At 40.8% G+C, this 25,494-nt stretch overlaps 1 protein-coding gene across 1 annotated transcript in view; it reads left to right on the forward strand.

Moving 5' to 3' along the window:
• The window catches only part of GALNT1 (polypeptide N-acetylgalactosaminyltransferase 1), a 127,864-nt gene extending 107,792 nt beyond the window's left edge, over positions 1-20,072 (forward strand). Inside the window, exons 10-12 of the mRNA XM_075271014.1 lie at positions 2,231-2,329; positions 2,860-2,994; positions 18,025-20,072. Coding sequence (XP_075127115.1) covers positions 2,231-2,329; positions 2,860-2,994; positions 18,025-18,171 — 381 coding nt within the window. The 3' untranslated portion in view covers positions 18,172-20,072. The remainder of the gene's footprint in view (positions 1-2,230; positions 2,330-2,859; positions 2,995-18,024) is intronic.
• Positions 20,073-25,494: the final 5,422 nt, after the last annotated feature.

Below are 25,494 nucleotides of genomic sequence, written 5' to 3' on the forward strand. Positions count from 1 at the left end.
ACAGGTGGTGGCAATAACTAAATCACACTTGCAGCCAGTTGAAATGGATTAAAGTTGACTCAACCTCTGTTCTGTGTCCTTGTGTGCACCACATTGAGCATGGAAAAAAGAAAGAAGACCAAAGAACTGTCTGAGGACTAGAGAAGCAAAATTGTGAGGAAGCATGAGCAATCTCAGGGCTACGATCTCCAAAGACCTGAATGTTCCTATGTCTACCGTTCGCAGTGTCATTGAGAAATTTAAAGCCCATGGTACTATGGCTAACCTCCCTAGATGTGGACGGAAAAGAAAAATTGACGAGAGAGTTCAATGCAAGATTGTGCGGATGGTGGATAAAGAACCTCGACTAACATCCAAACAAGTTCAAGCTGCCTTGCAGTCAGAGGGTACAACAGTGTCAACCCGTACTATCCGTCGGCGTCTGAATGAAAAGGGACTGTATGGTAGGATACCCAGGACGACACCACTTCTTACCCAGAGACATAAAAAAGCCAGGCTGGAGTTTGCCAAAACTTACCTGAGAAAGTCAAAAACGTTTTGGAAGAATCTTCTCTGGTCCAATGAGACAAAAGTAGAGCTTTTTGGGAAAAGGCATCAACATAGAGTTTACTGGAAAAAGAAAAGAGGCCTTCAAAGAGAAGAACACGGTCCCTACAGTCAAACATGGCGGAGGTTCTCTGATGTTTTGGGGTTGCTTTGCTGCCTCTGGCACTGGACTGCTTGACCGTGTAAATGGCATTATGAAGTCTGAAGACTACCAACAAATTTTGCAGCATAATGTAGGGCGCAGTGTGAGAAAGCTGGGTCTCCCTCAGAGGTCATGGGTCTTCCAGCAGGACAATGACCCAAAACACACCTCAAAAAGCACTAGAAAATGGTTTGAGAGAAAGCACTGGAGACTTCTAAAGTGGCCAGGAATGAGTCCAGACCTGAATCCCATAGAACACCTGTGGAAAGATCTCAAAATTGCAGTTTGGAGAAGGCACCCTTCAAATATCAGGGACCTGGAGCAGTTTGTCAAAGAAGAATGGTCTAAAATTCCAGCAGAGCATTGTAAGAAACTCATTGATGGTTACTGGAAGCGGTTGTTCGCAGTTATTTTGTCTAAAGGTTGTGCTACCAAGTATTAGGCTGAGGGTGCCAATACTTTTGTCCGGCCCATTTTTGGAGTTTTGTGTAAAATGATCAATGATTTGACTTTTTTTCATTCTCTTTTGTGTTTTTTCGTTGCAAGCAAAATAAATGAAGATATTAATACCAAAGAGCTTGTGCTTGCAATCATTTTCTGGAAGAAACTGAGTATTATCTGACAGAATTGCAGGGGTGCCAATACCTTTGGCCAACACTGTAGTGTGGATGCAGTAACCCTGCCTGTGATGTGCGGGTTTATGATGACTTCCCCTATGATGTAGGGTGCATGGCCAGTTTCAAGGCTAAATGTTGGAGATTGTGGCATCATCATGCAATGGACAGAAGTATTGCAAAAAGGATTTATGTGCCGTCAGTGACACAGCTGAAAGGCTTCGGTTTATTTAAATCCCCGACTGTGTGGGAAACACGGCAACTGTCACATTGTAAAGCTGCCTAATGATAGGTCTCTTTACCACTTCATAAAGAACCACAAACTATGGCGAAACGTGTAGGTGGGATAGGAAAAACAGCATCTTCTGTACATAGGGAAAGTAATTGAGACTGGAATGGGGGATCACTCTTTTCATGGTGCCTAGAGTAATCCTCCTGTTGGCTTTTCAGGGCAAGGTGTAGCAATCTTCAAGATGGCAATAGGGTTAGGGAATATATCCTCAAAGGAGTCCTTCTGGCTATTTATGATGCTTAGTATATGGAGAGATTATAAATAGGTGATGCATTAATTGCTCTCTCTATCCCTTATGTTGTATTTTATACCCACTGGATAAATATTTTCAGTATGTTGCACATTTGTTCACTTTGTAAGCGTGTATACAACATATTTACCTTTTCATAATGAAATAAAAGTTATGTTTTACACATGTGGAATCTACTTAAAGCTAATTTTCATACCCGTAGTTGTGATTTGCATGGACCTATTAATGTATAAAGTATGAAAGGAACATGGAGTGTGTTTATTTATATTGAACTGGATACAGGAACTACGTATGTACTGCATTCAATCTACAGTATTGCTCTTTACTGAGGTTCACCAAACTGTTTATTTTATTATTAAACTTGATTTAATTTTTTTTCTTCTCAGATCAGAAATGTTGAGACAAACCAGTGTTTGGATAATATGGCAAGAAAGGAGAATGAAAAAGTTGGTATTTTCAACTGCCATGGAATGGGAGGAAACCAGGTAAAATGTGGCAGATGCAACTCGACATTGCTATTAAAGTTGACCTTTCACCCCTCCACATGTTCCAACTGTTTCAGTAGGTGCTACTCCACTGATTCCAGCAAAGATGTAAATTTTTCTCTAGCCCCCTCTACCCCCCCCCCCCCCCCAGCCTTTCCTGAGCAAACATTCCAACTGCATCTGAACCAGTGGAGGGTCATTTATTAAAAGACTCAAATAGTTAGTTAGTGGTAAAAGATCCCATTTAAATGCACCAAAATTTAGATATGTCTGCAGCGTTTCTTGCCATTTTTTTTTTCTTTTAAACTGTAAAAAGGGACACTTCAGTCACTATAAAAATCGAGGTAATTTTTTTTTTTTTTAACATTTTTTTTTATTTTTAGTTACTATCTAACCTGAAAGTGATATATTTTTTCAAATATTCAAAAAATTTGATTTTATGGTCGTTAATAATTTGGTTTAAACAAAAATATTACAGATTCTAACATAATGCTTTTGTAAACAGATCTGTATATTTATATTTTTCCAAGGTGTTTTCATACACTGCTAGCAAAGAAATCCGAACAGATGATTTATGTTTGGACGTCTCCAAGCTTAATGGCCCAGTCATAATGCTTAAGTGCCACCATTTAAGAGGCAATCAGCTGTGGGAGTATGATCCAGTGGTAAGTATCTCTTGTGAAGTTTTTTCCTCTCTCTCCAAACTGTAATGTATAACTCACTTTATTAGTAAATTTAAATAGTTCATAATATATTTTCTTTTGAACTATTTTGCTTTTAAGTATGTTACAGAAAATCTAGATGATTTTGTGTTGAATTAGATTATATATAGACGTTCTGCTTTGACTTGTGAAAATGTTTTTATATGGTACTTGTCTTTAGAATGTGATGATCATTTATGTACGGTAGTTCTTCTTCTTGTCGAAATTCAGAAATAAAGTTGATTCTTTCTAGTTGTGCTGTTGAGACATTTGGTGAGACTTATGAAATCTGGTACAAAGTCAAAGTGAAGCAGTTGATCCATCAAATTTAGACCAGAAATTTCATGTTACTATGTGCATCTGCGGCTTTGCTGTTTGGCGAAATACAAATAAACAAAGTTTTCCTTTACAGATTTTGTCATTACCCCAGATTTGTCCCAAGTAAAGCATATGATCTAAATTATGATAAAAAAAAAAAAAACTGTGTTTGGATCATAAAAAAAAAACAAAACCCTGGACCCACTCAGCAGACTTTCCAGAGGCGAGGGCGGGGAAGAAAGGAGGGATGGTACTGAATAGCGGCGCCAGAAATCTGGTGATATTCAAACCAAGAGATGGTCGAATCCGGACATGCTAACTAAAGTTGGGCAAAAGGGGGAAGGGAGGGGGAGGAGCCGCAGATGGACCCAAAGCGGACATGCAGCCGAACCCAGAAAACAAGGAGCAGAAACAGCTGGTGGGAACATGGGATTGTTAAACAGTGGACTCAGTGGGCCGGGGACACTGGCTAGGGCGGACGACCTACAAAGGTTATCCCATACCGACAGGAAGTGAGTAGCTAACCGGGAAGAGCGAATGGAGACGGGACGAAAATGAGAAAGAACTCAGGGGACGGAAGGGAGATGGGAGGAGGTGAGTTTCGCTTCTAGGTGAACCCACTGTTTATCGCTACGTCTGTAGTGCCAGTCTATAAGGCGGAGGAGGAGCACAGTCCTGTCTGAATGCGATATAGCGGGGAGAGCCGTACTGCATATGTAGTCGCGAATCTTACGTCGAGCTGAGGCCGAGTCCGTAGAACCGTCTGCAAGGTTGTAGAGGGACTGGTAGAAGGAACGGAAGGAGTCCGCGATGTCCGAGGGATTATGGAGAGAGCAGCCCGCACTGTCCTTAATGTGGGGGATGTACATCCTGGCCACCCGCGGGTGAAGTCGTTTGGCCATCTTTTGATACACACTAGCCGGAGAGAAACACTAAGCTAACAGAGCTAACACTTTGGGGGGAAGGGGCCGCCAATACGGACCCGGCATCCGCTGTAATAGGAAGGCGGATGGCAGGGAGGGTTAGATGGCAGCACAGGTACCGTGGCCTGCGACATTAAAAAGTACTTACCGTTTTTTTCGGACTATAACACACCCTTTCTTCCCCCCACATTTGGGGGGAAAAGAAGGGTGCGTGTTATAGTTCGAATGTGGACGCCAATACGGCCCCCGCATCCGCTGTAATAGAAAGGCGGATGTCAGGGAGGGTTAGATGGCGGCACAGGTGCCGGGGCCTGCGACATGGCTACACTCCTGCCCTGCAGGAAGCCAGCAGCGGCAGGAGCGATGCTGCTATTCCGGAGGGGGGGGGCAGAGGAGCAGAATAACAGCATCACTCCTGCTGCTGCTGGCTTCCTGCAGGGCAGGAGCGTAGCCATGTCGCAGGCCCCGGCACCTGTGCCGCCATCTAACCCTCCCTGACATCCGCCTTTCTATTACAGCGGATGCGGGGGCCGTATTGGCGTCCACATTCGAACTATAACATGCACCCTTCTTTTCCCCCCAAATGTGGGGGGAAGAAAGGGCGTGTTATAGTCCAAAAAAAACGGTAAGTACTTTTTAATGTCTTCTAGAGAGAGGGGGGGTGAGTTGAATTTTTTTTTTTTTTTTCCCCAGTTGTATTTTTTGGTAGACCCCCGAGAGGTAGCAGAGAGTGTGATGAGTAATGCATTGCATAATAACAGCAGTGGTATTGCAGGCTAGGTGGCGTAGCGTGCAGAAGGCTGACAGGAGTGAGCTGACAGGGAGGCATGTGAGACCTGCCGGCTGCTATAGCAACCAGACGCCGGCAGGGTAACAGAGTGTAGGTGTTGTACTTGAAGAGGAGGAGAGGTATGTGCAGCGGGGGACAGACTGGAGGCGCCGTAGAGGTATGTGGTAGGACAGGGTAATGTCCACGATTACTGTGGCCAGCAACCATGGACATGACAGTGGCTTGCCAAGAGCATGGAATACTAGGCAACGGGAGGGCTATGGCGGCCGTCCGGCTGCCGAGCGGCTGCCATAGTGAACCCGCCAGCATGCGCCGTAGTACAACAGCGTATGTCGGCAAAGAGTTAACTGAGGGCCAGTAGCGACAGAGGCGTGTATGGCGGGTGCTTGGTATAAGAAGCCAGCTGGCATGGGCCGTAGTAGTACGGCGTATGTCGGCAAGGGCTGAAGTCAGGTTTAAGTGACTTTGTGGTGTTTTTTTTTTGGGGGGGGGGGGGATTGATGGAGACGGCAGACAGGCAGATAGTTCAGATGTTATGGGCCGTAACGTGTGTATGGTGTGTTCAAAGAGAACAGCGGAGTGTAGAGGAGAAGGAGTGATTGCGGCTGTGGAGCCGAACTTACCAGTGTGGCGTGTAGAGCTTGGGAACGTGGATGGATGGTGCAGGGGGTCCTAGGAAAAACGTATGTGCACTATTGTGACGAAAGGAGCCTATTGCGCAATCCAGTGTAGTATGTTTGTGGAAACTTTGAGCCAAATCGGTGGAGTGGGTTTTGCGTGATTGTGGAACAAACATCCAAACACACAAACCCACAAACATCCAAACTCACAGGATTGCTTAACTGAGGAACAAACCCTTATGTTTTGTTCAGGGGAGCTGCTGGGACACAGTCTATTCATTTGACTCCCAGCTCCTGTGGTATCCTAGAGTGGGAGCCAAAAGAAGACAGCAGGTCCATAGTCCAGTCCCTATTTTATCAGGGTTCGTTTTCCAAGTAGAAGGTTACAGTGGCTTGCAAAAGTATTCATACCCCTTGAACTCTCACATTTTGTCACATTACAACCACAAACTTAAATGTATTTTATTGAGATTGTGTTAGACCAACACAAAGTAGCAGATAATTGTGAAGTGGAAGGAAAATGATACATTGTTTTCAAAATTGACATATGTGAGAACACTCTTAAGGGGTACTATTCATAAGGTGATATTATTATTTATAAGCAGGGATTATTATTTATGAACAGGGATTATTATTTATAAGGGGATATTTAAAAGAAGGGATCTGTAGGGACATTAAGGAGGCTTTATTTGGATCACTGGAGGTCATATATGGATCTCGGAGATACTGTTTGGATTTGGAGGGCATTATTTGAATCTATGGGTGCACTACACACATGGACAAAATTGTTGGTATCTTTGTTTAATGAAAGAAAAACCCACAATGGTCACAGAAATAACTTGAATCTGACAAAAAATAAATAAAAATTCTATGAAAATGAACAAATGAGAGTCAGACATTGCTTTTCGCTTCAACAGATTTTTTTTAAAAATGAAACGCTTGGAAAGAAATGATGGTTTCCTTAACTCAATATTTTGTTGCACAACCTTTTAAGGCAATCACTGCAATCATACGATTCCTGTAACTGTCAATGAGACCTCTGCACCTCTCAACAGGTATTTTGGCCCACTCTTCATGAGCAAACTGCTGTAGTTGTCTCTGGGTTGAAGGTGCCTTTTCCAGACGGCATGTTTCAGCTCCTTCCAAAGATGCTCAATAGGATTTAGGTCAGGGCTCATAGAAGGCCACCAGAATAGTCCAATGTTTTCCTCTTAGCCATTCTTGCGTGTTTTTAGCTGTTTGTTTTGGGTCATTATCTTGTTGCAAGACCCATGACCTGCGACTGAGTCCAAGCTTTCTGACACTGAGCAGCACATTTCTCTCTAGAATCCTTTGATAGTCTTGAGATTTCATTGTACCCTGCACAGATTCAAGACACTCTGTGCCAGATGCAGCAAAGCAACCCCAGAACATAACAGAGCCTCCTCCATGTTTCACAGTAGGGACAGTGTTCTTCTCAAGATATGCTTCATTTTTCTGTCTGTGAACTCAGAGCTGATGTGCCTTGCCAAAAAGTTAAATTTTTGTTTTTATGTGTCCATAGGACATTCGCCCAGAAGCTTTGTGGCTTGTCAACATGTAGTTTGGTTATTACTTTTGTCAGACTCAAGTTATTTCTGTGACCATTGTGGGTTTTTCTTTCATTAAACGAGGGGTACCAACAATCTTGTCCATGTGCGTATATGGATCTATGAGACATTATTTGGCATTTGAGTTTCATTATTTGCATCTGTAGAGGAACTATTTGGTTATAACAAACACTGGTAATATGGGTTTCTTTTTAGCTATAGTTGACAGCTCTGACAGATGGAGCTGCTACTTCGTCATGGGGAAAGATTTTTTTCCCTCTGGCGGATTACTTTTATTTGACAGGTTGCAGAGTTCATGTTTATTCTATAGCAGGGGTAGGGAACCTTTGGCTCTCCAGCTGCTGTGAAACTACATCTCCCAGCATGCTCCATTCACTTCCATGGGAGTTCCCAGAACAGCAGAGCCAGTATGCATGCTGTGAGTTGTAGTTTTGCAACAGCTGGAGAGCCGTACGTTCCCTACCCCTGCTCTATAGGAACACTTTTTTTTTTCTTTCCCCCCTCAGTTGGATCATATTATTGTAGTTGACTGTCACTCACAAAATCATGCTGCACAGTGGTAGCTTATTAGTAGACATTCCCCTTGCAGAGAGCCATGAAATGGAAGGGGTGTTGAATGTGGTCACTTTTAGGATTTGTGCCCCTCCCATGTTTACAGCAGCATTGACTCTGGTTCTTTTACCTTGTCACCTTGGTTCAGTTATGTACTCCCCTGGTGGCTGAACTAGGGAAGCATTAAACATTATTTAATTTTTAATTTCCATCATTGTGAAAAAAGAGACCTTTAAAAATGTTTTAAAAAATTTAAAAACTAAAATATTCAATTAACACATTTAGCCAAGTGTAGCACTTTGGTATGCATTGGTTTAAATAATATCTTTTTAATGGCTTTGCATATCTCAAATATTTTTCCATGTTTTTTTTTTTTTTTTCAGGACACATAAGGCTTGAAATAAGTAGTAGTATTTGTTAACCAAGTTAAAAAAAAAAATTTTCGCTAGGAGTGGAAGAATGTTATAAATTGTGGGGGAAAAAAATCTATTGTTGCTTTTACCTAAAACAAAATAGTTTTCATATAAACATATTAAACTTTTTTTTTTTTTTGAGCCAAAGCCGGGAGTGGATTGAATAAAGGTAGTAGTATAAGAGCATCCTATATATTTTCCATTCCTTTTGTAGCCATTCTTGGCTTTGGCTCAAAAAGCCGCAACAAAATCTGCAACAAAAAAAGCATAATTTCCGCAATGTGGGGCCTCAGCCTTAATTTTTTTCATTTATTTGTGCAGGCTGCAATACTAGATATAATGAGCAGCACCAGAAAAGAAAAAAAACTTGAGCCGGGTAGTTTATTAAATGTTAATATTCTTTAACTGTGTGAGCAGATTAGAAAAAAAAAATTAAACAAGGTTTTTGGTTTTTTTTTTGTTTTTTTCAATCTTAACACAGGTTGTTAGACTGAATTGGGTGAGCAAAAATAGGTTTAATGAGTCAACACTTTGCTTGTTATAACAGCAGTTTGCATCTATTTAATGACAAAAACATAAACTCTTGTCAAAAAACCTCTTAATGGCTAAAGCCTCACGTTGCGGAAAAGCAGCTTTTTTTGGTTGCAGATTTTGTTGCGTTTATTTGATCCAATGCCAAGAATAGCTACAGTCCTATGAAAAAGTTTGGGCACCCCTATTAATCTTAATCATTTTTAGTTCTAAATATTTTGGTGTTTATAACAGCCATTTCAGTTTGATATATCTAATAACTGATGGACACAGTAATATTTCAGGATTGAAATGAGGTTTATTGTACTAACAGAAAATGTGCAATATGCATTAAACCAAAATTTGACCGGTGCAAAAGTATGGGCACCTCAACAGAAAAGTGACATTAATATTTAGTAGATCCTCCTTTTGCAAAGATAACAGCCTCTAGTCGCTTCCTGTAGCTTTTAATCAGTTCCTGGATCCTGGATAAAGGTATTTTGGACAAACAATTCAAGTTCAGTTAAGTTAGATGGTCGCCGAGCATGGACAGCCCGCTTCAAATCATCCCACAGATGTTCAATGATATTCAGGTCTGGGGACTGGGATGGCCATTCCAGAACATTGTAATTGTTCTTCTGCATGAATGCCTGAGGATTTGGAGCGGTGTTTTGGATCATTGTCTTGCTGAAATATCCATCCCCGGCGTAACTTCAACTTCGTCACTGATTCTTGAACATTATTCTCAAGAATCTGCTGATACTGAGTGGAATCCATGCGACTCTCAACTTTAACAAGATTCCCGATGCCGGCATTGGCCACACAGCCCCAAAGCATGATGGAACCTCCACCAAATTTTACAGTGGGTAGCATGTGTTTTTCTTGGAATGCTGTTTCTTTTTGGACGCCATGCATAACGCCTTTTTTTATAACCAAACAACTCAATTTTTGTTTCCAAAATGAAGCTGCCTTGTCCAAATGTGCTTTTTCATACCTCAGGCAACTCTATTTGTGGCGTACGTGCAGAAACGGCTTCTTTCTCATCACTCTCCCATACAGCTTCTATTTGTGCAAAGTGCGCTGTATAGTTGACCGATGCAGAGTGACACCATCTGCAGCAAGATGATGCTGCAGCTCTTTGGAGGTGGTCTGTGGATTGTCCTTGACTGTTCTCACCATTCTTCTTCTCTGCCTTTCTGATATTTTTCTTGGCCTGCCACTTCTGGGCTTAACAAGAACTGTCCCTGTGGTCTTCCATTTCCTTACTATGTTCCTCACAGTGGAAACTGACAGGTTAAATCTCTGAGACAACTTTTTGTATCCTTCCCCTGAACAACTATGTTGAACAATCTTTGTTTTCAGATCATTTGAGAGTTGTTTTGAGTAGCCCATGATGCCACTCTTCAGAGGAGATTCAAATAGGAGATCAACTTGCAATTGGCCACCTTAAATACCTTTTCTTATGATTGGATACATCTGGCTATGAAGTTCAAAGCTCACTGAGGTTACAAAACCAATTTTGTGCTTCAGTAAGTCAGTAAAAAGTAGTTAGGGGAATTCAAATCAATAAAATGATAAGGGTGCCCATACTTTTGCACCGGTCAAATTTTGGTTTAATGCATATTGCACATTTTCTGTTAGTACAATAAACCTCATTTCAATCCTGAAATATTACTGTGTCCATCAGTTATTAGATATATCAAACTGAAATGGCTGTTGCAAACACCAAAATATTTAGAACAAAAAATGATTAAGATTAATAGGGGTGCCCAAACTTTTTCATAGGACTGTATAAAAGGAAATTATATAGGAAGCTCTTATTTGTCTAGGTTTTGCTCAGTTCACTCCTAGCTTTTGGCTTAAAAAACTGCTACAAAATCTGCAACAACAAAAAAAACGTGTTTCCGCAACGTGGGGCCTTAGCCAACAAATGATTTTTTTGCATGAGCTATAGGACTGTATGTTTAAACACTCTATACAGCAAAACATATCTGCTCCTTTACTCCTCTCTATGATCTATCACTGATATATGCTTGTAGTTGATTATATTTGACTAAATAATCCTCCTAATCCAAACTAATGCTTGCAATTGTACACTTTTCAGAACTGACTGCTCTGTATGATGTAGTGAGATGAAACAGACCGTACACTATCTACACTATTGCTGTAATGACTTGTGTTCCAGCTTACAGTACCATATATAGTGTATTTGATAACAGCACTGTAAGGGTATGTTCACACAGAGTACACTCTATTCCTGTATAAATATGCTTGGCTTCAGACATTGTGTAATACCAGCCTGATGAAGGGACTATTCTAGTAGTTCCGGAAAGCTCGCAATATATCATTTTTTAAGTTAGCCATTAATAAAGGTATCAACTACAGAAGACTTCTCCAAAAAATTATTAGTTTTTTTGTAGACTGATTTAGAGGTGGAATTCACCTCTCAAAAATCACCTCCTATTCATTTCAATGGGAGTCAGTAGCAATTTTTTTCCTCTAGCTGATTTTTTCAGCTAGAGGAAAAAAAGAGCAAAATGACCTATCTTTAGTCCGTTTCAGCCTTGAAAATTCAATTGAAATCAATAGGAAGCAGAAATAACACGGTTTTATGACATGGTTTTTGCTGCATTTTTGACGTGTATTTTTTCAAGAACACATCATCATCACAAAATACACATCAAGAACACACACACACACACACACACACACACAGTGCCAAAAAGAAACAAACATGAGAACATACACTAAGGTGTTCACCTACCAATGTATATTATCTAAGAGGCTGTCATGTGGTGCTAAAACTTCACATGGTGACTCATACACCCGTGTGTCTTCTGCTTAACACGTGGTGCCAGCCATTTTTATATGTTTGAGTTGAATCAGCATTTGGTTAGTTAAAGGGGTTGTTCCACGTCGCATACTCACCACTCTTCGCTGCAGTAAATTCTTCTGTCTTCCGGCTTTGTTGTGTCATTGGTGGGCGGGGTTACATATGCAAAGCCGCTGGCCCTGCACGTACGCTGCCGATGCACTAGGCATTGGACGTACAGCCTTCACAATGCAATACAGACCCGGCATCTGCCTCTCTATTACAGCGGAGTGTAGACGCCGGCACAGGTGAAGCCAGCATCGGCAGGAGCGATGCTGCTATTCCGCTCCTCCGCCCCTCCTCCCCTCCGGAATATCAGCATCACTCCTGCCGCTGCTGGCTTCACCTGTGCCGGTGTCTACACTCCCCGGCATCCGCCTCTCTATTACAGTGGATGCTGGGTCTGTATTGGCGGCTCCTCCCCCCCCCTCCCCCCCCAAAGTGTAAACTACCCCCCTCCAGGCTCGCTCCCCTGCACTTAGCCCCTCCTCCCTCCCCCCTCAGAGCAGCTGATACATCACTTGACTTATGACCAGATAAGTCAAGGGAAGTGTCCCAAAAAAATGAATAAAGTAAGATAGTGGACAAACAAAGCAGTTTTGCTGAAGCAGTGTATTTAGGAAAAGTCTTACATTCACATTATCAAGCAGTATAGATAGGATCCTTGTGATGGGACAACCCCTTTAAAAACCAAGCAATTGGGAATATTCAGTTTGCCCATTTCTAATTGGAGCCCAGCACTGTAATGCAATGCTATGACAGGCTCTATTCTATGATGATACAACCAAAGCTTCCCTGCTCAGTAGTTACAATTAGTTTCAACTACTAAAAACACGACACACATAGCAATGGGCAGTGGACTGTAAATGAGCAGAAAGTGAACCATCTCTTTGGCCACACTTCCTGTGTTTTTTTTTTTTTTTTTTTTTCTTAAATCCCATTAATATAACCCCATATCCAGAGAGGATACATACTGTTAAATCACACACTGATCAAGAGCAGAAGGGGAAGAAGCTGCTGCTGAAGTTGGAGAGGAAAACAGAGGCTGCTAGCTCTATTACACTTAGTAAGTAAGATAACTGGCACTGCAGCCAGCGAGACAATAAATCACTTACTAGACAGGCAGCTTTGTTCAGCTCTCTACCACACAATCAAACAATGGTCCGGAGTAATAGCTGACCTGGCCAGGAAACGGCACTGACCTAAACTTAAGTAATATGTCCAGTAGATCTCACACAATTTCGCCTATCACTACCAGATAAGGACATACTACGTTCATCACTCCAGGTTTTCTGCAGATTCCTTTCAATTTAGCTGGATCTGTCATATGTCTGAAGATAATTTTATTCTGTGCATTGCCAGCTGTAGTCCAAGATCTGATTGTCTTCTCCTTTTGGTTCTTTACGTGACAAACACCATCTGCACCTAATTCACCTCCATTGGCTCTAGATGAAATTCTTCTGTCCTTGGGAGACAGCCTATTAACTCCTTAAGGACTCAGCCATTTTTCATTTTTGCATTTTTGTTTTTCCCTCCACATTCCAAAAGCCCTAAATTTCATTTTTCAGTTCAGTCACATGATGGCTTATTGTTTGTGAAACAAATTGTACATTGTAATGGCACCATTCAATATCCTCTGCAATGTGCTGGAAAAAAAAAATGAGTGAGGTGCAATTGGAAAAAAAACCACATTTGCGACAATTTCATATTGGTTTAATTTTTACAGCGTTCACTGTTTGGTAAAAATGACCTGTTACCTGTATTCTGCAGGTTAGTACGAGCACGGTGATACCAAATTTATATAGTATTTGTAATGTTTTGATACCTTTTTAAAAAAATGAAAAACTTAGCAAAATATTTAAAAAAAAATTGTCGCCATATTATGAGACCTGTAACTTTTTCAGATTTTCATGTATGGAGCTGTGTAAGGTATCTTTTTTTTTATGTGACACAAAATGACTTTTTTACTGATACCATTTGGGAAAAAAAATCTGATGGTTTGATCACTTTTTATTAAAAATTTTTAAAGGAGGCAAAGTGTTGAAAAAATGCTATTTGGCTTTTTTTTTCACTGCTGCGCCGCTGGGAAAATGCGAAAAATATTTTAATAGTTCGGGCATTTTGGAGTGCGGAGATACCTAATGTGTTTGTTTAATTTTGTTTATTTACTTTTATATCTGATCTAGGAAAAAGGTGGCTTTGAATTTTTTTTTTTTTAATACTTTTAAAAACTTTTTTTCTTTTTTACTTTGATGAGACCCTCTAGGTACCTTGAAACCTAGGGAATCTGATAGGTCATGCTATTGACTGCGATACTACAGTGACTATCTTCTTGTTTCCGGAAACGGATCGTACTACTCCTTCCCCCCTATCCAATCTATTATACTTGCCTTCCAGGCTTCTTCCTGCGGGATGGCTCCTCATTTTACAAATTTACAAAGGAAAATCCTATGACCTGACTAAGGATAATACAAATTCTCCATTAAATTGTATTTAACACTGATGACGATGTACTAAAATGGACAAATCATGTGACCACCCCAGGGACGTTTTTTTTTTTTTCTTAAAATGTAGATTGTGAGCCCCATATAGGGATCACAATCTACGTTTTTTCCCCTATCAGTATGTCTTTAGAGTATGGGAGCAAATCCATGCAAACAGGGAGAACATGCAAACTCCTTGCAGATGTTGTCCGTGGCAGGATTCGAACCAAGGACTCAAGCGCTGCAAGGCTGCCGTGCTAACCATTGAGCCACCGTGTTGCCCCACAGGGACATCTTCCGATTATCCGTTAACGCTCTGTTTCCCCATTTCCGGAAACGGATCGTCACTACTGCTATGAACATTGGTAAATGAAGCCTACCACCACCAAAATTGCTTCTAATCCATTTACATGGATTCAAAGTTTTAATTTCTTACTAATTTAACACGGCACTTTACAAACTGTCACTGTCCCAGATAGGGCTCACAATCCCAATTTCCCGTATGTCTTTGATTTGTAGGAGGAAACTGAAGCACCCAGAGGAAACTCGTGAAAACCCAAGTTGAACATACAAACTCCTTGCAGATGTTATCCTTGGTCACATTTGAACCAAGAACTCCAGCACCTCAGTCCTGGACACTGAATCACTGGGCTGCCATTAAAAGTTGATTTTCTACTAAAAGTGTGCTTTAACACAAAAAGAATGTTCACAATGCCATTAGCGGCTGCTACATCATCATGCCAGTGATTTAGATGCAGTTTTGGTGGTAGCATCAGGTTTTTGGGGTTTTTTTGTTTTTTTTTTTACTAGTGTTAAGGTGGAGCCACAAGTTGGTCCCACGGAAGTGTAGTGAGGATTTATGTATAAGATATGAATCTTTATTATTAGCTAATTTGTATGGCTCCATGTGATCTTTATATTTAATTTTATATGTATCTTTTTTTCCTCCCAGCGGTTAGCTTTTCTTCATATTGTGAGAACAAACACAACTTTAATGTATCTTTTATAATTATGGAGGTGCTGCAAGTTCCTGCCAAGTTGTGTGAGGCTGAGTGCTAACATGGCACATGGCCCACTTTTCTAATGGATTATAATGCTTGCCAGGCAGTACCTTTTCTACAAATGTGAACAGATGCTTTCAAATTCCTCACTTTTATTCCGGCATAGTAAATTCCTTCCTATGTTCTCTCAATAACATTATGCTAGTTCTCAGATGCTTTACAATTAAAATACTACTTTTGTATTCTTTTTATATTTTTCAGATTTGTTTATTTAAATCTGCAAAAATGTACATATTGTCCTGATTTTTGTCATTGCAAATGTATTTAGTGTTTTGTATTCACATTGTCAGCCCTGGAAACTCGGTCCGTGTATCAACCTAAGCTACCACTCTCATCATAGGAGACTTCTGTATTCCCACTGATAAACCAACCATCTGCCTCCAAACTCTGTTTTCTCACTACTTTCTTTGGTTTCTTAACTCACAAAACACCAGATATTCACTGGCTTCTTTTCCCTATCCAGCTTAACTTTTTGACCACATGCTGTGACCACAACTTGTTTGCATTCTCACCCTTTCTCTCTGGAACAGTTCAGAAACTAACACTCTCCACAGGAATCTCAATTTCCTTGAGATTCACCCATAAACACTTAATACTTTCTGCCCTGTTTGTGTTTGACACCAACACTACTTTAACACCTCTTCCTTCAGCTTTTGACTCTCTTCCCCTCTCCTGCACAATAGAGCTCAATACAGTAGGCAACCTTTGCATACCTTTTGTAAAAAAAAAAAAAAAACAGAGGCAAGCTACAAGGGTGTAAAAGCTACTCCAAGGCTTTCTTAGTTACAAGTGATCAACATATAAAATCCCAGTTTTTGGCAACTTTGACATGGGTATAGTGGTGGGGGGGGGGGGGCACTTTGAACTGGGCCCACCAATGTGATAAAATAGCCGGAGGCAGCCCTGTTCCTATTTAATTCCTTCCCGCCTACAGCTTATTTCGATTTTCATTTTTGACTCCCCTCCTTACAAATCCCATAACTTTTTTTTATTTTTCCACTCTAAGCCAAATGAGGTCTTAATCTTTGCAAGACAAATTGTTCTTCATGATGCCGCCATTAATTGTTCTGTATAATGTACTGGGAAGCTGGAAAAAAATTCAGAATGGGGTAGATTTGAAGAAAAAATGCATTTGTGAGGCTTACAGGCTTTGGTTTTACAGCGTTCACTGCAGCCAAAATGACATGTCCCCTATATTCTATGTTTCAGTACGATTTCTGGGATACCTAATTTATATGGTTTTTTGTTTTCATTTTAACCCCTTGGCAAAAATCCAAAACTGTGTGTTAAAAAAAAAAAAAAAAAATTCTAAAAGTCGCCATATTCTGACACCCGTAACTTTTTTTTTGTATATTTCTGTTTACAGGAATGTATAGGGCGTCTTTTTTTGCGGGCCAGGGTGTACTTTTTAGTTATACCATTTTGGAGAATGTCTTATGCTTTGATCACTTTTTAATCAAATTTTTATCAGAGGCAAAACAGTGGGGAAAAAAATGGCGGTTTGGCACTTTTAACTTTTTTTCCTACTACGGCATTTACCGTACAGGAAAAATATTTTTATAGATTTGTAGAGCGGGCATTTTCAGACACAGAGATACCTAATGTGTATGCGTTTCACAGTATTTAAGTACTGTTATATGTATTCTAGGGAAAGTGGGGTGATTTGATCTTTTTTTAAAAAACACTTTTTTTTTTTTTTGCATTTTGATAGACCTGCTAGGGGTCTTGAACCCCAAGGGGTCTGATCACTAATGCTACCTAGCGTAGCCTGCAATAGAATGACAGGTTGGGGAGCCTTGCAAAGGCTCCCGGTTGTCATAGCAATGTGACGCCGGTCCCAGAGCTTACTCCGGGTGACGGCGATCACAGGAAAAATGGTGGCACCCATGCGCTTCCAGGAAAATGGTGCCTCGGTTATCTTTGACCGAGGGGTTAATGCCCCCGATCGGTGTGGGCACCGACCAGGGGCATTAGTGCTAGGTGTCTATTGTATAATTCAGTACTAATTCATTTGAAAAAGTGAAACCCATGTATTGAGTCATTACAGAATGAACTTTATCAATTGTTTTTCTGTTAATGTTGATGATTATGGCTTACAGCCAAGGAAAACCCAAAAGTTATTCTCAGAAAATTAGAATGTTACAACTATAAAAAAAAAAAAAATAGCACAAAAATGTTGGCCAAATGAAAAGTATGTACAGTAAATGCCCTCAATACTTGTTGGGGGACTCCTTTTGCATGAATGACTGCATCAATATGGCAATGTGTCATGGAGACGATCAGCCTGTGGCCCAGGTTGTACTGTATGATAGAAGCCTTCAGCTTGTTTGCATTGTTGGGTCTGGTGTCTCTCATCTTCATCTTGACAATACCCCGTAGATTCTCTATGGAGTTAAGGTCAGGCGAGGTTGCTAGCCAATCAAGCACAGAGATACTGTGGTTATTAAACCAGGTCTTGGTACATTTAGCAGTGTGGACAGGTACCAAGTCCTGTTGTAATATAAAGTGCTCTAGAATTCCCTGGTAGACTGCTGCACTGACTTTGGTCTTGATAAAACACAGTGGACCTGCACCAGCAGATGACATGGCTCCCCAAACCATCACTGATTATGTAAACTTCACACTAGACCTCAAGCAGCTTGGATTGGGTGCAGCCTCTGCTAAATTTACTTTCATCTGAAAACACCTTTGACCACTGAGCAAGAGTCCATAACTTTTTGATGATATTTTAATTTGAGGTGCACTAGTAGCTATATTAATGTATCAATTTGTTTTCACAGCGTAAACATGCAGTTGGAAAATTTCTTAGCATAATTTGCCAGTATGTTCTGCTTTCTCAATTGTGTTCTTTCCTTTTTCCTAGAAATTAACGTTAATCCATGTGAATAGCAACCAGTGCCTGGACAAAGCTGCAGAAGAAGACAGTCAAGTACCTAGCATCAGAGACTGCAATGGTAGTCACTCTCAGCAGTGGCTTTTGCGTAATGTTACACTCCCAGAAAACTTTTGAAATATTTCAAAATCGGCAAACAAATTGAGAGAATAAACATTTAATAAACTTAAAAGAATTGACTGCGCTACCTCTGCACATATAACTTGCACATCCTTAAGCATCCAGAGACGGGAAGGAAACTATTTTCATCTCTTGTAAAATGAAAGGGGCACGTATCAAATAAGACATCCTTGTAGATGTTCCTGAAGCAGTGAAATAGCCCCCTTCTGAGGATGTGAAGTGGTATAATTTGTATCAGAACTGTGCACACCGAAGTTTACAAGAAGGGTCACGGTCTAGAAGGAGTTTTCCAGGAGGGCTAGCAAGAAAAATGCAAACTGTTTGTCCCCAGGAGAACTGCATATCTGTATGGTTCGCTTGCACATGCCTGCCCTCTGCATTGGCATGGGCCAGAAGCTATATGCCAAGCAACTGTGATACTTTACAGTTTTATCACAAATAATATGCTCCATATTCGGAGACAAGAATGTACAGAATAGTGAACTACAGGATCCCAAATGACATCTACTATTCATGCCCATTGTTTCTATGTGCAGAAAACAGGGTTTAAAAGTTGAAAGTTGCATATATCAACAGTACAGTTTGTTATAGCAAAATATCAGATTTCTATGTAGTTTTTTTTTTCCTTTTATTTTTTTCTATTGCTGGGATGATAACTCATTAAAATCACATCATTTAATTTGTGTAATAGTAATACAAAGACTATATTTTTCATGATGAAAATTATGTTCATTTTTAAGAGAAAGCAGAACTGGGGATGGGGAAGATTTTTTGGGTTGTTTTTTTTCCATCTTAAATCCTGTTTTTTGATGTTCGGGTACTTTTCCATGTTGATGTATTTTCACTTTGCCTTCTAAAATTCAAGATTAATAATACCTTGCAACATATAGTGTTGTATTATCTAATTGAATTCCATTTTTGGTTGCAAATTCTAGATTGAGAAATTGTTCCAAAAACAAGCAATTGCAGTAAAATATAGTATTTCTAATGCCCAAAATTCATACTACTGTCCATTTTTTACACAGCAATAAATCTAGTTTGTTCTAGCCAAATTTCAGAGTTGTCTGTAAAACCATGTCCTAAGTATGAAATTAATGTATCATATGTATGACATATTTCAGAAATTGTATGATTTAATGGTTTTATATTTTGTTTCAAAGATATTTATTGAATGAAAATGTGCATCATTAATATGGTATATCACACTATAAAACTGTGTCACAAAGGAGAAGAGAAAATGGCATATAATGTTAGAACCAGCACGAACTTAATCTCTACATTCCAGCGTAGATGCTAGTGTGTATGTATCAAGATACCTATTGGCTATACAGGTGGGAAATAGAAAAACTATACAAAATAAAGAGAACATAAAACCATCAATAAACTGTTAAGCCTAGCGGCTGAAGGCTAAAAGGCACTGGCTGATCCAGCAACCGATTGTAGCATCTGATGTAAATGCCAAAAACGTCAACTCATCCAAATATTTAAGGTGTCACTGTAAGAAGAATCGGGGATTCTGGAAGATATATGCAATGTAGTTTACCTGGGACCATATATATCCTGTGCAATCTCTTCAAAGAAGTTTCCATGAGTGTCACTTGCCAACTCCCTTTACTAATAAATATACAGCAATCCTAGCATTGATCCAAAGTCATAGTGGTCTTCCCTGGTTAGTTTGCCGAGCGGCCATAAAGTTCATTTTAGCGGTACGTAGAGGGGCATTCAACTCATTGAATATAAGAGAGTGATCCTCGATCTGAGGCATAGTCTCTTGAAGCTGGTAGCTTGTAAAAAAATGGAATATCTGGTAAGTTCTGAAGTCTTTGGATAGAGGGAGGGGTATGAGTGCAGAGGAAGTACTCTTTGATGATCACTCGCTTGCTAAGAAAAAAAAAATATCAAGGGTTTTTGGTTTTTTATGCAGACAAAAATGTGCTAAAATGAATTTTTCTAATTGAGACCTAATAAAAAAAAATTCTTACACATTCACAGAATTGTGTGAACAACAAAGTTTCTGTTAAAATCACTTCCTTACTGGTCCCGATCATTGCTGTTCGCTGTGCGCATGACTTCTGTAGTTAGCCACACCCACCATTAACATGATGTCATTGTTGATGAAAGCAGCTTTTGTCTAAACTTTGACTGCCAGAGCAGCCAAAAGGAGGAGCGAAAATACATGATGTGAACAGAGCCTTCCTAGGAAGTTTTGTATAATGGGAGCAGATTGTGTGTATCAGTCTGTCAATATATATGCAGATAAACATGTGTTTATATTGTAAACTCTGGATCCTCTGGTTAGCCTTGTCGCCACAGAAGACTGGCACAAACGGCAACTTAAACCGCTTACTTCAGCAGAACAAAAGGGAAAATTAAACGTCTTTAACTTTAGGTGCACAGAAACTGTTTGACCTTTAGTGCTCCTCATTGCAGTGGTTCAGTTCCCGGTTGCCCCCCAGGCGGCGGCTTGTCCCTGGAGGTTCTAGTAACTTAGCTGGTTAGTTGTGTTCCAGCATTCAGCCACACACTTTTCTGGAAGCTTTTACTCTAAATGCTGCACACAACTGAGGGTGTCAAAACCAGGACTGGAGTTTGGGTCTGGTACTTGGGAGCTCCAGGCTCATTCCCAAACTCCAGCTATTATTTTACTGAGAGCAGCATTCTCATTGGAAGATACCTGCCATCCACCATTTTACCATTTGCCTGTTTACATATCCTCCCCTCTGCCCTTGGTACTTAAAGAACAGAGATTGTGGACCCTTGACAGGGTGTCTGCATTTAAATTAGACTTTCCAGGTCTATGTTCGACCACAAAATCAAACTCCTGCAATGCCAGAACTACAGAGTCAGGGAGCCTTCACACGGAGTTACGCTACACTCATTCTGAACGTAAAAACACGTTCAGAATGAGTGCGTAAAAAGCAGCTCCCGTTGACTTGAATTGGAGTCGGCATACGTGCGCTCCCCATTGAAATCAATGGGAGGCTTTTTTCCCCCTATTGTTTTCAATGTATTACGCGCGTAATAAATTGAAAGCAATAGGGAAAAAAGGTTGACTACTGACAACGACTCCATTTCTCTCCAAGGCTTACTCAAATTTACATGATATATTTTGCACTGGCTCTCTTTTCCTGGCTGGTGTACTTTTATAATTTAGCTCCCTAACTTTTTCCAGGATTTTAAATGGTCCTTGCCACTTAGCCAAGAACTTGCTGTCCACAGTTGGTACTAGAATCAAGACACAATCACCTGGACTGATTCTCCTAATTCTAGTTTACAACCATTCTTGGAGCTTCTTGTGCCCTCTGTTAAATATTCTTTCATTATTGGCATCACCTTGGAGATTCTTTCCTGCATTTGTGACATAGGATCGATTACACTTTTATATGGGGTGGCTTCTGATTCCCATGTCTCTTTAACCATGTCAAGCAGATCACAGGGATATCTACAATATAGCAACACAAATGGGGAAAACCCAGCGTAGGCCCATGGAAAATCCATGATTGAGAAGAACAGATATGTTAACAAACAATCCCAATCTTTTCTTTCCTTTTCAACAACCTTTTTTAACATTGCTTTCAAGGTCTTATTTAACCTTTCCACAGGCCCATCAGTTTGTGATGGTGCAGACGTTCTCAGCTGCCCAATCTTCAGTAATTTACATAATTCTTTCATTACCTCAGACATAAATGGTGTATCTTGTTCTGTCAAGATTTATTTGGAAATTCCCACCCTAGTGCATATATGGAATAATTCTATAGCTATGCACTTAGCTGAGGGGTTTCACAAAAGCATTGCCCCTGGATACCTGGTGGTATAGTCTAGAAACACCAAGAAGTACTGATGTCCTCTGACGACTTTACTAACGGTCTGAATATATCCATGGCAATCCGTTCAAATGGGACCTCAATGACTAGTAGGGACATTAAAGGGCTTCTGAACTGAGACTCAGGAGCATTTACCTGACAAGTAGGACAAGATTTACAGTAAATTTTCAAAGTCTTTATAGCATTCTGGCTAATAGACCCTATGAAATATGCGTTCCCTGGTCTTATCTGAAGCTAGGTGTCCCTTTAACATATTACCACATATAGTTTCTATGTTCATTGAGCGCCAAGGGAGTCCTTAACATCCCCATGTATGCACATAACTCCCATGCCTTTTCCAGGAACACATAACATGGAAAAATTCATCCATAACAAGGGTTACCAGACTTCCTGAGTCCGGAAGCGTTGTCACAATGATGGCATTGACAAACACCTGACACATATGTGGTCTGTCAGGTTGAAATGGCACAGCACTACAGGCAGGGTGTGCAAAGAAGGAGCATTGGCAATCCACAATACATTCCATGGGCTCTGCCTTCATAGCACAATGTGCTGCTATGTGCCCCAGTGTATGACACCTCCAGCGGACTATTTGGCATTCCTGAATTTTAGAACTAATTTCCAGCTACTTCATTTTATTGCCCACATGCACTTGTCCCTGCTCTCCCCCTGGTTTAAATCACCTTTTATTGGGTTCAGCGTTAACTTTGGAGTTCACTAGAGAAGATTTCTCCTTATTCGATCGCAAGCCAAAGTTCATCTGTTCCTCTCCACACAGTTTACCAGACTGTCTGTGTTTTGTGGGTCTCGATGGACAACCAGCTGGCATAAGAAGAAAACGTTCATAGCGATCCATCACCACTCTTTTCTATCATCTACTCTGGCAGACTCTGGTTGCAACCATCTATATAACAGGTGGAAGTCCAAGTACTCGCTGGGCCTGGATTGCTAAACTGACCGCCAAGCGAGCAAGTATTTCAGCTTTTAATTTGCTGTAATCCTTGGAATCCTACAAGGTTATAAAATGCCTTTTGTGGCTCACCTATCAGGTATGCAGCCCACTGTTCCAGTGGCACTTTTTCTGTCTGAAATCCGCTCAAAGGAAGCCTTCACACGGAGTTACGCTGCGCTCATTCTGAACGTAAAAACAAGTTCAGAATGAGCGCGTAAAAAGCAGCTCCCATTGACTTGAATGGGAGATGGCATACGTGCGCTCCCCATTGAAATCAATGGGAGGCTGTTTTCCCTATTGCTTTCAATGTATTATGCGCGAAATACATTGAAAGCAATAGGGAAAAAAGCCTCCCATTGATTTCAATGGGGAGCGCACGTATGCCGGCTCCCATTCAAGTTAATGGGAGCTGCTTTTTACGCACTCATTCTGAGCGTGTTTTTACGATCAGAATGAGTGCAGCGTTACATCGTGTGAAGGCTCCCAAAGCCAGTTAAATAAGCCTTCACATCATCCTGATGTCATTGGTGGCTGTTTCCGGAGACAGGTAACTGCCAGCCGTGCTGCAAGAAAGGAAGGAAGGCGTCACCTGATGCAAGCAGCACTATCTCTCCAGAGTATCACCTGGAGAGAGCTGAAAAGAGGGTGAAAGCCATAACCCTAAGAAGGTCAGCTTGCTTGGACAGAAATACCCTATATTATGCTGCTGTTGGACGAAAGGGGAATGAGATTTCTACCTTTAAACACATGGATTTTGTGATCATTTTCATTTACATTTTATATACTAACACATTGTTTTCTGTTTTACAGATTCGGTAGTGGTCATGGGGATCCTCTCACATACTTGCATCTTTAATGGAATCTTACAAAATAATATACTTTTCCAATTCTTTCATTCTTTTATCTTACATACAAGAGAATATAGTTCTTAAATTCTATTTACATAGCTTTACATACATCATTGACATTTTATTTTAAGTATGCTCTCTTTTTCCTCTTCTTTTGGGCTTTTTCTAGTACTATGGTACTATATTCCTATTGTTATCTTGTTCCCTTTTTATCCCTGGTTCTAAGTGCTCTTCTTCATTATTGTCAATCCTTTTTCTATTTTCTGCCCTTATACAGCTATTAATATTGGTCTAAATCCTTATGTATATATTCACCATTCACCAACATACACAGATACTATCTTTGTCCCTCTTGCCTCTCCATACCATATCTCTATGTCTCACTTCCGGTTCCTTCATTCCTCACTTTCGGTGAGAAGAACAAAGTGCACATGCATGGGGAGACCTGCTATTATCGGTGTTCCCTGTACATTTTCCATTTAAAGCAGCCAAGAGGCCCATGGTCAGTCTGGAGGAGCTGCAGAAATCCACAGCTCAGGTGTGACAATCTGTCCACAGGACAACTAGAAGTCGTGCATTCCGTAAATCTGGCCTCTATGGAAGAATGGCAAAAAGAGAACCATTGTTGAAAGAAAGACATAAGAAGTGTAGTTTGCCACAAGCCCTATAGGGGACATAACAAACATGTGGAAGAAGGTGCTTTGGCCAGATGAGGTTTTTTGGTCTAAATGCAAAGTACTATGTGTGGCAGAAAAGTAACACTGTGCATTCCTATTAACACACCATGTCTATTGTGATACATGGTTGCAGCATCATGCTGTGTGGATGCTTTTCTTAAGCAGGGACATTCCTGCGCACTCTATAATGCCCACAGAGGCCCCTGCACACAGTATTATGCCCCATAGTGGCCCCTGCACACAGTATTATGCCCCATAGTGGCCCCTGCACACAGTATTATGCCCCATAGTGGCCCCTGCACACAGTATTATGCCCCATAGTGGCCCCTGCACACAGTATTATGCCCCATAGTGGCTACTACACACAGTATTATGCTCCATAGTGGCTACTACACACAGTATTATGTCCCATAGTGGCCACCGTACACAGTATTATGTCCCATAGTGGCCACCGTACACAGTATTATGTCCCATAGTGGCCACCGTACACAATATTATGCCCCATAGTGGACCCTACACACAGTATTATGCCCCACTGTGGACACCCATGAACAATTATTTTTTATCTTTTCAGACCCCGAAGTATAATAATCGGAGACCAAGGGGGATACAAACATAAAAAAACACTGTCACTTACCTATCCCCGGCTCCGCTGCAGTCCTCGGTCTTGTCGGCCATCTTCAAGGACGTCGGGACGTCACATGACCTGAGACGCAGGTCCTGATCATGTGATGTCGTATATGTCACACAACTAGGCCAAAGCCTGCCCAGAGCGTGGAAAGGTAAGTAACACAGTTTTTTTATGTTCCCTTACCTCTCCCCAGCCTCCAATCATTATACTCGGGGGTTTGTGGGGTCCGTGGTGTCAGTTACCGATCCCAGCACCTGCCAGAATCGGTAAGTAAATAGGGCCCATTACTGGCTGAAGTAACTCCTGCCGGTAACGGCTTATTAAAAAAAAAAAAAAAACGCAGCGGTAGCGACTGTCCCTGGGCCCCTAATGTCCCGGGCCCTATGGC

Source organism: Leptodactylus fuscus, chromosome 4, assembly GCF_031893055.1.
Source record: "Leptodactylus fuscus isolate aLepFus1 chromosome 4, aLepFus1.hap2, whole genome shotgun sequence".
Taxonomy (NCBI): Eukaryota; Metazoa; Chordata; class Amphibia; order Anura; family Leptodactylidae; genus Leptodactylus; species Leptodactylus fuscus.